We start from the raw sequence: 15,991 nt of genomic DNA, 5'->3' as shown, positions 1-15,991 counted from the left end.
AGAGCCTTCCAATCCGGGCTAGCCCCTGGGTGTCACCCTGGCCTCCCAGGCTGGGGCCACCAGGAGAGCCACTGGTTCGCCCTCAGCGGCCCTCGCCCATGGCACTAGAGAAAGAACGTGCACCAGCAAACTGCCATCTGTCACCCTCCCTGAGAAAAGGCAACAGGGGTCAGAGAAATAATCCGGCTCCTGCCTCACCATCTCGCTGCACCAGTGGGAGCGGAGCTCAGTAGTGCATCTCATTATACGCACCAGGACAAGAACAATGAGAGGGATAACTTGGGTGCCTCTCCAGGCTGCAGAGATAGGACTCCAGCCCCCCCCCCCCCCCCCCGCCGTGTAGGGCACAGCATGGTGGGAAAGGCTAGCCCTGGTGGTTTTCACAGCGGCCATATGCCACTGCCCTCAGTCTCGTGATGTGCATTATGTGGCACGTACTGGAGATAACGCTTATTTCAGTTTTATGGCATGAGTCTTATACCCCCTCAGCACAAGAGCATTTCACACAATTAAGCTCTTCATATATAGATCAAACTGCCAGTGCCACCACTAAGCTACCTCCACCAATGACTGTAACATGATGATCCCCTCTGCCCCATCAGCTCATCCCTGACCCTAATTCAGGGGAAATCGCAGGCTGCAGGCAAGTTAACTAAGGAAGCCGGGCTCTGACCCACCATGGAGGGAAGCAAATTTCAGGGCTTGATGGAGAATGCCCTGCCCCATTGAACTGTGGGGGCTCCCAGCTCAAGCACCTCTGGTGGTCACTTGCCTCCTCAGTATTGCACCGCATGGGCGTGAATGAGAGGAGAGAGCAGGACAGTGGAGGGGCAGAGGGATGCATCCTCCGTATAAGTGAGGAGAGATCTAGCAAGAGCCAGACCATATATGGTGCCTTTCCCTTGTGCTTTCTGAAAAGATAAAAGGCCCAATTCCTTCTCCTCTGAGAAAGAAGCAGCCTCTCGGGTCAGGCACCAAGAAGGGTTTTCAGCCATTTGCAAGCACCTACAAATTGGGCTTGATAATGGATACTAAGAGTCTTCACTTGAATGTGGTCCTAGCGTAACCCATGGCTGCCTGGTGACGTGCCAGGCCTGGGTTACCACAGCTCCGGGGTGTGCAGCTGGAACTCTGGGGCCTCCAATTTTCAGTGCTTTGCACCTTGTGACATTTCTAAGCCCCCTGCCTGGGCGCTGTTTCCAGCAGCCATTTCCGTCTCCGGGCTGCTGCAGCCACAGCGAGAGGAGATGTAGAAAGAAACAGCAGCAGGCAGATTCCTTGCTCAGAAATCCCCCTGTCTGCCGCTCCAGCCTGCCGAAGGAACTCCATGTGTCTCTGCTTTCTGGCTCATGCTCACAGGTTGTTCTGCCTCCAACCAACTAGCCTGCAAAGGCTGCAAACCAATCGTCTACCCTAGACTCTGCACTTGCCTCTACGGAAACCCCTATTAATCTACCTGGGTTAGCTCTGCTCAGGCCTAGCCATGCACTTTAGTGCCTCGCACCCTAGCCTCCATCCGCTGCAGCTGTTTTACTACCTACTACCATTGCTCTTTCACTGAGGCTGAAAGCAGGGGCTTGGCACACCCCTGGACTTTAATAAGTCAAAGGCTCACCTGGTGGCAGCCATTCGCACCTTTCAGCAGAACCTCAGGAGGGGGATCGTGCTCCCGGAGCAGGGATTTTAACCCAACAATCCCGCCAGCATTGCCCTGTTGGGATTCAAAGGAGCTGAGGTCCATGCTGTAGTGGGGGCTCCGTTCCTGGCTGGCAGGACGTGCTCCGACATCAGGGGGCTCTTGGGTTCTACCAGAGAGAGACTCAAATGACATGGCGAGCGCCCAGCCCTCAGCAGTTGCCAGAGCTAACGCAAACAGCTGAGAGAGGGTCCCAGGCACGAAGGTACAAGTCTGGCCAGACTCCAGAGAAGGGCAGGAAAAGGATTCCCATTGAAATCGCTAGGGGCCTGATTCTCATTCACACCAAGGCCCTTTTACGCCACTCGAGCAGGGTAAAGAGGCCTGCCAGCTTTGAGGCCTCTCCACTGCCTTAGTGTCAATGAGAATCAGGCCCTATATTTCTTTCCAAGAAGTGTGTTCTGGGCCTGCTGCTCTCCATTGCAGATAGCCCCTATAGCGAGTCCATTTCTGAAGTCCGTTGTGCGACCACCCCCTGGGTGTTTCTTTGGCACTTCCAGACTATTTGCTGGGGTTTTCGCCTCAGTGTAGAAAGCACAAGGGATGAAACAGACGACAGTGCAAACAGTTCCTGCGTTGCACGTGCAGGGAGACAGTTTGCATGTGCAGGAGGTGCACGAGTTCATGCACAAGTCTTTTGCCTGCAGACCTGTGCCCCCATTAAAGGAAATATTTGCTCCATCCTGATCATGAACGGCCAGGAAATTGGTTCAGTCTCTTGTGAAATAGTGTGAACACACTGATCATAGATAGAGGGCTTGGGGCCATTCCTATATTTGAAACTGAAATGCATCAGTTACAATAAACTCCACGGCCCAGCTGTGTCGCGACAGCTGTTTTTCTGCATATAAAAGCCAGGGCTGGTGTTAATGGATAGCAAGCAGGGCAATTGCTTGGGGGTCCCCAGGCCACAGGGGGCCCTGCATAGCTAAGTTGCTCAGGCTTCGGCTTCAGCTCTGGGTGGTGGTCTCAGGGTCCCAGGCTGCAGTGGGGCTTTGGTGGGGCTTTGGCTTTCTGCCCTGGGCCCTAGAGAGGCTAACGCTGGCCATGCTTGGCGGCCCCCCTGAAACTTGCTCGTGGCCCCCCCCAGGAGCCCGGGACACCTGGTTGAGAACCATTGGTCTAGTGGATTGAGCAGTGGGCTGGGACTCAGGAAACGGTGGTTTTATTCGCAGCACTGCCACTGCATTGCTGGGTGACCTTGGGCGAGTCACGGCTCGCTCTGTGCCTCAGTTTCCCCGCCTGCAAAATGGAGATAATGATACCGACTTCCTTTGTAAAGCACTTGGAGAGCTGGGACGATGATGGTGATCACGACTGAAGGCAACGGCAGAACTCACGCTGACGTCAGTGGGGCCAGGGCTTCACCGTTAGTGATTAACAGGACACGCTCAGGAGTCGAGGGGCAGAGGGAGCACCCTGCCTGCTGTCACCAGCCAGGCCTGCAAGTGGAACGACACTGCCAGAAGGAATGGCCCCAAGTCCTGCTCCTATTTTCAGTGAAAGGGAGGAGCAAGCGCCATCTACATATGGCGACAGGGCCTTTGGCAGGGGATGGGCCCTATATTTGTTGGCAAAATGTCTCCTATTTTTCCACTCTACTCTCAGGTATGGATTTAGGGTTCAAGCCGCCCAGCTGGGAAATTCACCAGGAAGTGCAGCGGTACGGCCCTTGGAAATGGATTCTTAAAGCTCCTCACCTGAAGCCCTATGCTCCTCCCCAGCAGAATAGGAGTCAAGAGGGAATGAACAGAACAGGGCTGGAGTGATCCATCCCTTGTCGTCAGTCCCAGCTTCTTGCAGTTGGAGGTTTAACGGTGCCCAGAGCATGGGGTTGCACGCCTTGATCAGACCATCTTGATGGACTGATCCTCTGCGCAGAATACAAGTCAATGGGAGTGACTCAGCGTTGCCAACCCGAAGCGTTCAAAAATCACGAGTTAGGCTCCCCAAATTCAGAGATTTGCTTAAAACGCGTGAGATTTTTTCCCAGTAATAAAGGCTGGGATCTTTTTCTTTGCTGGCTGGTTTCTGAGCCTTTCGGTTGCACTCGCTGCATGTTCTCAAGCTTTCCTCTGCATCGACGGGGGCTTGAAAGTTACTTTGCCTTTTCCCCCCCTCCAAAGAACAGTGGAGATTCTCTCGCAAGTTCCGGATTCCTGCAGCGGGGGCTTTAAGAGAAACACCAGAGATCACCAGAGTTGGCTGCCCTGCATATTGGGGGATGGGGTGGGAGAAATAAAGCACCTGCTGAGAGGGCTAGACAAGCACCCCATTCCATCAGGCTTTCAACGCAATGTGTGTCACTGAATTTTCTCTTCTGCAGCCTGTCCCTGTCCACAGCTTTCAGGTGCTGGCAGGTCTGACTAGGGTGCCCAGACGTCCCGATATTAGAGGCTTTGCTTATATGTGCAACTACATGCCCCTCTCCCCCTTCCAAAAAAAAAAGGTGTCCTGATTTTTCACACTTGCTCTCTGGTCCCTTGAGGTCTGACAGTGCCTGACACTAGCACGGAGGTGCCTGACCTTAGCTGCCAGAGACACAGACAGTTCTCCCAATGGGAGCTTTACTGTCAACGTGCAAAGGCGTCTCCCTCTGCCTCCTGCGTTCCCCGGACCCCAGCCGGAGAACTGCCCCCCCAAGGCAGAACAGCCAGCCCTACGGTACGGCCTCTGGCCTGTGTGTCAGTCCACACTGCCACCTGCTGGCCCAGCAACAACAGACGGCATTAGCTCAGGGGTTCTCAAACTGGGGATTGGGACCGCTCAGGGGGTCGCGAGGTTATTACATGGGGGGTCGCGAGCTGCCAGCCTCCACCCCAAACCCCACTTTGCCTCCAGCATTTATAATGGTGTTAAATATATTAAAAAGTGTTTTTAATTTATAAGGAGGGGTCACACTCAGAGGCTGGCTGTGTGAAAGGGGTCCCCAGTACAAAGGTTTGAGGACCACTCCACTAGCTCGGTGTACCCCAGAGGCTCCCCTGCAGGGGGTTCCAAAGCATTCGGGGTCAGCAGAGGGAGCAGAGGATCACTGCAGATGGGTAGAGCCGCAGGAGCAGAGAGGAACACCCCGCTGCCAACTTCCTGCTGTTGGCAATTAGAGTGGCAGCCTGGCAATCAGCAGAACGGGCATCCTGGATATAACCCCGAGCCGCTTCCCTGAGCCCATTTCCCTCCTCTCACCAAACCGGCGGGGCATGGTGAGAAAGGGGCAGAGAAGGAGGCAGGCCGGAGGGATGGCACAGCCGGAGGGAAAATGTCCAACTGCTGGGAAAGGGCAAGGCTTTCCCTAGTATAAAAAACCAAATTGAATCCCTCCTCATCCCCATCCCGCACCTAGGATCTAACGAGACACGTCCTAGTACTGACAGATTGGCATTGCTACCTCCCCGTGGACAGGTCACTTAACTAGCATTGTCACCCAAGCCTGGTTTTCTGGGTGACACAACCCCATCTGCTTTGTATAACCCAGTTGGCTGGGGTGACAGTCACGCCTGTTGATGCGATTAGGTGCGTTAGGAGCAGTTGCTCCTTGGAGATGGTTGCAGGAGACAATAAAAGCTTTGTTAACAACTGTCAGGCTCTATGATGGAAAACAACGTTTGTCTCCACTCCCTGCCCTTTTACCAGCTAGCACGCCACTCCAGCGCAGCTTGGCCAGGACAATTTTGCCGGGCACGCCCTAAGCTGGTGAGCACGGCTTTTCACTACACAATCGAAATGGCACGCTGGAAGCCAGCGACTTACTCTGTCAACCAGCCATGCCTCGGACATACAACTTCCCAGCTCTCGTTGGCTTGGTCCCAGGTTCGGCCTGCTGCCGATTTTTCAGCACTGTTGTATTTAGGCCGGGCAGAATTCCGTTGTTATTTTTGTAGACTTTCGAAAGATAACCTCGATGTTTATCTTCATGCATCTTTTTCTCTTTTCACAGATTTACATTTTCACAGATGGGCAAAATTATGGGGGAGGTCAACATCACACGTCAGCCTATGTAAAGTCAATATCCTCCCATCAAACTCTAATACGTTCTCAAGCAGCATTTGTCTTGCATTGCCTAGCTTTACGTTTTTATTATTATCGATGGAAACATTTTTTTGTTGGGGTGAGCATGCGTACGGTGAAATCAACATTTACCGATACAAATCGAATCCGTCCAAGCGAGGTGTAATGCACACAAATATTATCGTGCGCATCAGGCAGCCTTCTCAGCCTCCTGACCTGCTTTTTCCTCTCCCATAAAGCCCTCATTGATATGGCAGCTTCTGCAAGTAACGTAACGGTTTATGATGAGGGCATGTGTTAAAGAAATAGGACTTCCAGTTCAAAAGCTTGGAGGTGGACGCATGGTCTTGTTGGTACAACATAGACCTGGGAGACGGACGAACTGGATTTTGTTCCCTGCTCTACCACAGACTTGTTGTGACCTTGGGCAAATCATAGAAAGTTGGGCTAGAAGGGCCCTGAGAGGTCATCTAATCCACCCATTCACCCACCCACACGATGAAGCAGGCCCAAGGGAGCCTAAACTATCCCAGAGGCGAAAGTGGGACATTGACCGACAGAGGGCGCTCTGGAGGCTGGAAGCTAATTCCCCGAGACGACCAGCAGGAGGCGCTGCCAGGTGAGTCCTGTGCGGTTACAGTCCCCCACATCTTCAGTCCTACCCACCCTCTTCCTTCACTGCCCCCTTTCTGCCATTCTCCTGCAATGCTTCCCCTGCACTTGGCCCCCTTTCTGTTCTTGTCCTCCAAGCCCACCCTCCATCCACCTACTTCTAGGAGCCCCCAACCAATAACCCGCCCCGTCCTGAACACTGGTCCTGTCATAGCTCTCCACAGCTCTCTTTCTCGGGGCAAGGAACCTGTACAGCACAATGTACACGTGCAGCACTTGGGATGTGGGATGAACCCTGGCCCCACTGACTTCAATGGGGCCAGGATTTCACCTGTGATCGTTATTAACACCCATAACAAAAAATGATAATATAGCTTTGTTACGGAGTGTGGGGAAGACGAGGCCCTGCACCCCCGGCTTCCTGCGATTCACCATGACTCTCATCCAGCCAGTAAAACAGAAGGTTTATTTAGACGACAGGAACACAGTCCAAAACAGGTCTTGCCGTTACAGACAACAGAACCCCCTTTAGTTAGGTCCATCTGGGGGCCTCAGGGAGGCCACAGCCCTGTTGGTCGGGGCGCCCCTCTTTATTTCCCAGCCAGCTCCAAATTGAAACTCCCTTCAGCCCCCTCCTTTCTGGCCTTTTCCTGGCTCCTCCCCCAGCCTTTGTGTCCTTTGTCCAGTTTCCCAGGCAGAGGTGTTACCTGGCCTCCAACCCCCCTCCTGGGTTCTCATGTTACATGCTCAGGTATCCTCCCTTCCCCAATGCAGGCAGTCCCAGGAAAACTCCCCTGCAACCTTCCCAGGTTAATACTCCCCACTCAGCATTCAAATAACACATCAAGAACATTACCACTTCGTGCGGGGCCGGCAGCGCTGCGCCAGGGGCCGGGCCGGGGGTGCTGGGCCGGGGCCGGGGGCCAGGGGTCCTGGGCCGGGGGCCGGAGCCGGGGGTGCTGGGCCGGGGCCGGCAGTGCTGGGCCGGGGGCCAGGGTCGGGCCGGGGGCCGGCAGTGCTGGGCCGGGGGCCGGCGGTGCTGGCCTGGGGGTGCTCAGCCGGGGGCTGGCCCGAGCCGAGCCGGGCTGGGGCTTGGGTCGGGGCCGGGGCTGGGGCCGGCCGCCGGAGGGATCCGCTCGGTTGGGGGGGGGGGGGGGGGGGCACAGACTGGGCCACCCCCCCCCCCCCCCCAGCTTACCTGGAGAAGTCTCCAGTCAGTTCCTTGTAGGTGCCACAATACTGCAGCTGCCAGCAGGGGCCATAGACCCAAGAAACAACAAGGATTGCTGATGCCTGCATTGACCAGCCAAGCGTGCCTTTCCCAGGGGAGGAAGTGAAGAACCCCCAGAAATCCATCCCAACAGGGATCGTCATCTCCCTCTTGGTCTGCTTCCTGGCATGCTCTGGGGTTTCAGCTGCCCTGACTCTCACGGTGCTGTACCACATCTTGGACTCCAGGAGCCCACGGCCAGTGGTGTTCGAATACATTGGGTGGAGCGTGGCCAAGAACGTTGTGGCTGTGGGGTCGCTGTGCGCCCTGACCACCAGGTGAGAGGGGGGCTGGGGGGAGGAGGGAGAAGCTTACTGGGAAGAAGTTATTTTTGCTGAGTTTACCTCAGACTCGTTCATGTTCCATAGGCCCAAACAAAGTTTCCTGAGCATCGATAAAGCCTTGGGTGAGCTTTAGTCCTTGTGAAAGTCAGAGATGGATAGAGCCATGCCTGCTTCCCCTCCCAGCCCCAACTCAGCTCAGCCAATGCATCCCCGTCATGACCATCAGCACCCCTGCTTTTCCAGTCCTGGGGCCCAGCAGAGCTCTGCCAACTCACCCCAATTGTGACCTCCTCCAACCCTTCCTGAGCAAGGATCTGGAGTCAGGCCCATTCGTTTCACCAGATTACACGGAGGCCTGCTCCCTGGAGTGCAGGGGGGGCAAAAAACCCAAGGGACAAATCTGTGGGGAAGCTGCATTTCTGGGCTGTCCTAGGCCCAGGCTCTGCCGCTGCTTCACACGCAGAGCTCCCATGAACATCAAGAGCAGGCTTTGGTGTGTGGGACGGCTACAGACCCAGCATGTGTGCCATTGTGCTAATAATGCAGGGACAAACCTTTGCCCTCGGGGGCAATGCTAGGCAGGGCTTACGATTCCAAGCGGGAGGAGACCTCCGGGTGCCATGTGGCCCTCGCTCCATCGTCCCACAGGGAATTAACCTGCAGCTCTCCAGCGAAGCTCAGAAACGGGGCTTCTCTAGCGAATATAGGTAAAAAGTCAACACTGAATATTTCCTCTGCCCACATGCAGCTCTAACCCTAACCCTAAATCTCCCCCAAACCATAGGGACACCCTACACCACGTCCTGTCCCCCTTTAAGGCCCCGCAGCCCCCACGTCTAGTTAATATGTGCACCCATCTTCCAGGTGGCAGGGATGGCCTTCGTTCCACAAGTTTGCCCAGCATCCTGCAGAACTGTCCTATCATGGAGAGGCCACATGAGTCAGGGCTTAATTTGTAATGGCAAGAGAGGCCAGGGCTCAAGCAATTGTTTTACATTCATAACGGATACAGCAAGCCCAGAGGCGCCGGGGCTCTGAACCGCCAGGCCCGGAGGTGCCGGGCTCTGAACCGCCAGGCCCAGAGGTGCCGGGGCTCTGAACCGCCAGGCCCGGAGGTGCCGGGGCTCTGAACCGCCAGGCCCGGAGGTGCCGGGGCTCTGAACCGCCAGGCCCGGAGGTGCCGGGGCTCTGAACTGCCAGGCCCGGAGGTGCCGGGGCTTTGAACCGCCAGGCCCGGAGGTGCCGGGGCTCTGAACTGCCAGGCCCGGACGTGCTGGGGCTCTGAACTGCCAGGCCCGGACGTGCTGGGGCTCTGAACTGCTGGGCCTAGTCCTGCCACTGTCTCACTGAGTTTCCTTGGGCTAGTCAATTCATCTCCTAGTGCCTTGGCTTCCCCTGCTGTACAGTAGGGATGGTGATTTGAGATTGGAGGATGAACAGTGCTGTGTAGGAGCTAAGTATTCTATTATTCCAGGCTGCTGGCCTGCACTGTATTGCACTCTGTGACATGGTCTTGCGCTGCAACATTTACCCTTCAATGGCGTGTATCAAAGGCAATAGCTGACGGGGAAGCAAACCGCAGGATTCCAACAAGAAGCTCCCCTTCACCCACACTGCGCTATCACCATCGTCGGGGTAGTTAGTACCCAGTGTCTTCCCTCGGGATTGGCACCCTGTTGTGCTAGGAGTTTGTTCAAACACTGGGGTAGAGCTGGCCCCTTCCCCAAAGCGCTTTGCGTCTAACCACTCCACCTGCCCCATGCTCTCCACAGCGTACCTGGACCGGGCACCGCCTGGAAATGGAGGAGGTGGACACTGTTTTCTTTTTAAGCCTGGAGTGTGACTGCTGGAGCCAGGCGTTGAATAGCTCCATTCACCACCTCCGAAGGAACCTGAATGCCTTCATGGCACGCGGGGGTGAAAGGAATTTTGTTTAACGAGGCGAAGAGTCAAGCCTTTGATTTGCTTTGAAATCTCTCCCCTTCATCTCCCGAGTTCCCCGGCCTCTCCGTCCCCTCAGCGCCCCCTCCTCCCTCTCGGAGGGAACGGGAGAGTGTGGAATTGCGGCGGAGCTGTGAACAGTTGCAGCTGCTGCAGCCCCACTCCAGCAGCGCGGCTCCCTGGTTTGTGTCCGGCTTGCCCCAGCATGAACTCCAAGGCCCTGGCTGTCCTGGGCTGCGGCCTTCTCCTCCTCCTCTTGGGTAAGTCTTGCTTTTCTGACTCTTTCCCTTCCTCCTACTCATTTCCCAAGCCCATACGTTTCCCTCCCCCTCCCTAGCTTGGTGCTCCTTGCATTCCTCAGTGGCCTACACCAGGATGCCTTGTTGGAGGGCAGGGCAGCATGCTGGAAAGGCATGGCATGAAGACAGTCCCTTATTGCCTGCAACACCAGCAGGAACTCAGGGACTGTGGCTGTATAGGGACTTGCTTCTGCAGCTTTGGCCAGGCCGTGGTACTGGAACAACTTTGCTAGTGGGCCGCAGCCCCAATTATTTTGGCTTGAGTGTCATCAAGGGAAAGATCCCAGGTTTTGCTGGCTTTGTGGATCTGCATAAAAGGAAGCTGGATGAACTTCCCTTCAGACATGCATCAAGTACAGGAGCCATCTCTTCCCTGGCCAGAGAAGAAGGATACATAGGAGGGTGGTGAGCCAGGCTGATGGCTCGGCAGATTTGGGAGATCTACATCTAAGTTAGGATGCCTGATCTCTTGCTCTCTGCCAGGTGCATCCCAGATGTCCTGGGCTTGGGTGCATGTGGGGATCACAGATAGGAGGCAAAAGCTACTTGCTACACAAATGCCTCCCAACAATCAATGAACAGAGAGCAGGCAAACCAGTGAGTGAACAGAGAGACCTCTTGTCTGCTCAGCTACGATACTTTCACAGCATCTTCCTGTGCCAATACCCAGAAGCAGCTTAGAGTAGGAAGACAAGTAACCCTACTAGGAAAAGCCTTGTCTTATATGGCACAGGGATCCTGCCAGTCATGTCCTTTGCACGGTGAGTAGGTAAGAATTTCCTTGGTAAATAATGTTACCCTGCAAGAATTGCAGATTTCTGCCCTTTTGGGGATATGATGTTTGGGACCCGATTTCCAGAACTGGTCTCTGGTTTTGAACCCGCGACTGATTATGGCCATTGTATCAAGCACACTCCCACTTTGAATACGCAAACAGCCTTTTGTGGATGTGAATTCCGGGATCCAAGAACCCAGGGCCAGATGCTCGGCTGGTGAAACGACACTGATGAACATCAGCTGAGGCGCTGGGCCGCATCCCAGTCAATGTGTGGGGGTAAACTGGTGCCACCCCTCATTTTGTGGGCTCAGCTGCACACACGGAAATGGGGCATCTCATAACCGGACCCTTAGTGTGTCCATGAAACCTGTGCTGTGGGTTAGGAGGGAGAATAAACATCCCGGCAGTGCCTGGGGCCTGACCTGGCCCTGTTGCTGAACAACCTTTTGTAATTAAAGATCAGTGCAAGAACCTGCAAAGCCGCGCTGCGCCCTCTGCCCCTGTGGGCTTGCGTCTGCTGCTGCTCTGCTATCAAACGTGTCTTCTCTGTCCTCAGCTGAATGTCAGGAGAAGGAAAAGCCTCCCAAAGCCACCGAGAAGAAGGTCACAAAAGAGCCCAAGCCAAACAAGCTCAAACCTCCCAAAGCAACAGGTGAAAAGCTCCATCAGGCAGCAGCCAAGCCCCCGAAGGGCAAAGCCGGAGTGAAACCCACGGCCCCTCCCAGCCAGGTGCACCCGCCTGCGTCCATCCTGACTCGGGTGGTGGCCAGGGGGCGGTTCCAGAAAGTGCCTGACTCCCTGACGCTGACGGCAGGCGACACCCTGGAGCTGCGCTGCAGAGGGCGGTCCGTCAGGTGGAGGTTCCCTGCGTACCTGGAGGACGAGGATGAGGGGCGGCTCAGGTGCGTGTCTGGGATGTGCGATGGGCTCTGGGAGGCTGTCCAGGCCCGGGGCTTGTCGTGGATGAGGGGTGAGCAGGGCCTATGTGGGGTCCATTCCCCTGAGATGCCAAAGGCATCAAATGGCTTCAGTAAGTGACATGCAGGAGGCCTGGATTTGGGGATGCCAGGCAGACCCTTGTTCTGGAGGCCAAGCACAGGTGAGGGCCTGCAGCAGACGCATTACCCTGGCGTGGACAATCGGAGCTCGTTTAACAGGCCCAAACACACAGACACCCCCTGCTCGCTCCGTGAGATCCACCAGGGAGCAAAGCTGGCAGGCGCTCAGGGATATAGAGCCCGAGTCTCACATTCAGCTTGAGTCTGGCTGTGGCTTCCATTGCCCGTCCCACCTCTCACGCCCCACGGCCCTGGGCTGGGAGACAGTGCGAGCTACACAGCAGTTGGGAGCATGTTAAGGGAGGGGCTGTGCCAGGCACTATCCATCTCTCAGCATTTGGAGCACACTGGCCACATCTCCCGTTATTAACCATCTCCGGACTTCACCCCGCTGGGTGGGCAGGTAGGTCAGAGTGGGGAAGCTTGACACTCGGTGCCCACTGGGAATTGTTAGCGTGACCCTGTCATGCACGGTCTGTCCTTGGGCACAGGCAACGGGGGTACAGGAAGCCCTTTGCCGGCCCCAGGCTGTCACGTGGGCGTGGAGATAAGTGGGTGTTTTCCTGCCTGACGCAGTGCACAGTCAACCTGTGGAACTCATTGCCAGGGGATGTTGTGAAGGCCAAAACTATAACAGGGTTCAAAACAGAATTAGATACATTCATAGAGGATCAGTCCATCAAGGGCTATTAGCCACGATGGCCAGGGATGCAACCCCATGCTCTGGGTGGCCCTAGCCTCTGACTGCCAGAAGCTGGAAGTGGATGACCGGGGATGGATCACTTGATAACTGCCGGGTTCTGTTCATTCCCTCGGAAGCACCTGGCTTTGGCCATTATCAGAGACAGGACACTGGGCGAGATGGACCCTTGGTCTGACCCAGTCTGGCCGTTCTTATGTTCGACTGTTTGATGCAGAGGCCCAGGGTGACTCTCCTGGAGTCTGAGCGGGGCCCTCTCCCCTCTGTTTCAGAATCAAGCACTTTGAGAGGCACAGTCAGCTGCTGGTGGTGAACTCCAGGGCTGCTGACACGGGCGAGTACAGCTGCTGGTCCTTCCAGTGCCGGGACAGCGAGTGCCAGGACGGAGAGGACAGGACGGGCAAGGCTTTCATCTTCTTCACAGGTCAGGCTTCTGCGCTTAGACCGGTTTGGGGCAGGCAGGGGACATGAGCCAGAGAGTATCAGCATCTGCTCTCGTTATCCAGCGGATAGGGAAGCCCCGGGTGAGGCCTGCTGCGGGCTAGGGCGTGTTACACAGGAGGCCGGCACAGGTGGAGAGCCGGGAAGTGTCTCCCTGCCTCCAGTATGTAATCCCACTGCCCTCCTCCCTCCCCAGACCCCCAGGAGCTGTTCGTGCCGACGGAGGATTACTACGAAGTGGTCCAGCTGCGCACGAACCATCCCACGCTCCTACCATGCCAGGTGACCAGCCCTCTGGCCAAGGTGACGCTGCACCGCGAATTCCCCCCCGAGGAGGTGGCCGTGGACGGGATCAACATCTCGTACGACGTGAAGAGGGGGTTCGTGATCCACCGCCCGCGGCCCTCGTATGCAGGGTCACTCTTCTGCATGGCCAGCCTGGACGGCATGCGGCAGATATCCACCAAGTACATGCTGATCTACATCAACTGTGAGTGACCGTTGCCTGGCAGGGCTGGGAGATCCAGGTGGGAGAACACCTATGTGTTCCTTTGGTTTTGAGACCTCCACCTGCCTGCTTGCTGACATCCGCTGCCTTTACCCGAGCCAGCTCCACCCTTGTCAGCTCAGGAACGGCGCTAGCTAGCCAGAAACGCTCCACCACACTAGCAGTGGGGACAGGAATGGGGACACAGAATTCCACCTGCCTTCCTAAGACAGAGCAGGAGGAATTAGCCCACGAGGCTGTGTATCGTTGCCGCCTTCTCACTGTCACTAGCGTTTCTGGGCACTGCTGCGCTCATACAGACCTGCTTATGCAGAGCAGTCTCTCCCCCAGCTGAGCTATCCAGGCATGTTAACTGAGCGCCCCTGGTCACCTGCACCGGTCTGTAATTATCGAGGACCATACACATGCTGATGTACCATTCGTCAGCCCGCCAGATGAACACACGCCAACCAGCACAAGGAGATGATAGGTTGCTACATTGACAGAGGTCTCTAAGCAGAAGCAGCGACCCCTTTAGCTGGAGATACCTGTTAGCAGGCCTGTCCCTCCCTTAATGCAGCCCTAAAGCCCAGAAGGGTTGGCAGGGAGGTGGTGACCTGATGGACTCTCAGCGCTACGGCTCCCTGAACTGCCATTGGTTGACTAGCCCATCTCCTACGAGCGGGAAGTGGCTAACCCATGGTACTTTGCCGCCCTTCCTAATCCTGCTTCTCACCACTTCACTCTTGCCCTCGCAGACCCGTCCTCTGCTCCCAAACCCACTGTCAGCGCCTCAGCCGCCACTGTGCGGGCTGGAGAAAACTTCAACGTGACATGCACGGTTTTTGGAGAACCAGAAGTCGCGGTCGATTTCACCTGGGAGTATCCAGGGCAGCAGGTAGGGAAGCGAGGTGGCTGGGCGGGAAGGGGGTTGTTAGCCTGATAATACCGAATGGCTCCAACCAAGATCAGGGTCCCATTGCACCAGGCATTGTACCTACAAAGAGTAAGAGGAAGTCCTGGCCCCCCAGGGCTTACAGTCTAGACAGAGAAAGTGTGTGTGTGGGGGAAATAAAGCCCAGAGAGGGAGGATGAGTTGCCCCAGGTCACACAGCAGGTCAGAGCCAGAAACAGAACCAAGTTCTCCTGACTCCCAGACCATGGTGCCTCCCCAGCTAAAAGGGCACAGAGAGAAGAATGGGGCTTGTGCTGCACACAACTTTCCTTTCAGGGGCTTCTCCTCTGCAGCTGACCAGAGGCATTTTCCCCACAGGAAACAGCACAAAGGGCTGATGTGACCTTTGCAGAAGCACAGTTCACTCAGCACGCCAGGGCCAACGAAACAGAACTGAACAGGACATGGGCTGGGGCCTCCAGAATGATGGGCGGTTCCAGTGAAACCAATGACTGTGGGCGGGGGGTGAGGGGCGGAGGTGAAGGAATGGGGGGCGGAATTGGGCTTCATTGGAAATGCACACGGCGCCCTTTTCATGGAGTGGGAGGGGGGTAGTTGGTGGGGCCGCCATGCAGACCAGGTGTGAAGCTGAGGTCCCTTCTGCCCATCTCTGGTGACACTTTATGGGGGAGATACAAAGAGCCTGTGGTGCTCCGTGCATGGAACACGGGATGTCCCGGGGGGTTGGCTAATATGGCCCCTCTTGCTACAGCAGATGCCAGTGACCAGGGCTAGGCGTGAGGGCCTGTTGAGCATCGGATGTGCCCTTCCTTTGCCTCCAGCCCTGCACTTACCAGCCCCTAGCTCTGCAGGTGCTGCAGGCTGCCTAGGAAGGGACAGGAGCTCTCCAACCCCCATTCTGCGCTTGCTTTTACAGATTGGCAGGCCCCCCTACAGCCGCGAACGCGCCGACCTGGCGCGCCGAGGCGGGCAGGTGCAGCAGGAGTCCGAGAGCATCCTCTATGTGGACGAGGCACGCGCCATAGACGAGGGGCTTTACTCCTGCAGTGCCATGAACCTACAGGGCACCACCACCGTCTCCACCCGGGTCCGGGTACTTCCAGCCACCCCGGCCCCGAGGGGGACCCGGTCTGGATAGCCGGGTCGTGCTACAGACAGGGAGGTCAGCGATGGCAACGCATAGAAATAATAAAAGGACCAGAGATCTCTTTGTGAGACAGGGACCAAATTTGCTTCCATTCTCCCGCCTCCCCTTCATGGGATTTATTTACTCATTAAACTGACCAGCTTCTTCAAAGAGGAGAGACTTTGTTTTGTCCACAGGGTGCACTGAGGGGAGGCGAGAGGCTGCCCCAGGTGAGTCTGGGTCAACCCTGAGCAAGCAGAGCATTTCACTAGGATCCGAGACGGGAAACCAGTCCCTCTGTGCCACAGAGCCTTGCTGCCAACGTGCCCCAGAGCGGCACATTGCTGGCTGGCAGGTTCTCTCACTGCTTCTGCT

The 15,991-nt window shown here is 56.1% G+C and overlaps 1 protein-coding gene across 1 annotated transcript; it reads left to right on the top strand.

Moving 5' to 3' along the window:
• Positions 1-9,709: 9,709 nt before the first annotated feature.
• LOC117882246 (platelet-derived growth factor receptor-like protein) lies at positions 9,710-15,789 on the top strand. Its single transcript, XM_034780360.1, has 6 exons — positions 9,710-10,071; positions 11,445-11,790; positions 12,919-13,070; positions 13,284-13,577; positions 14,333-14,472; positions 15,407-15,789. The coding sequence occupies exons 1-6, from the start codon at positions 10,017-10,019 to the stop codon at positions 15,626-15,628; spliced, it is 1,209 nt and encodes a 402-aa protein (XP_034636251.1). The 5' UTR covers positions 9,710-10,016; the 3' UTR covers positions 15,629-15,789.
• The last annotated feature ends 202 nt before the right edge of the window (positions 15,790-15,991 follow it).

The sequence above is a fragment of the Trachemys scripta genome, chromosome 8 (genome assembly GCF_013100865.1).
Source record: "Trachemys scripta elegans isolate TJP31775 chromosome 8, CAS_Tse_1.0, whole genome shotgun sequence".
Classification (NCBI taxonomy): Eukaryota; Metazoa; Chordata; order Testudines; family Emydidae; genus Trachemys; species Trachemys scripta.
The sequence above is the reverse complement of the archived record's forward strand: the minus strand, read 5'-3'. Positions and strand labels throughout refer to the sequence as shown.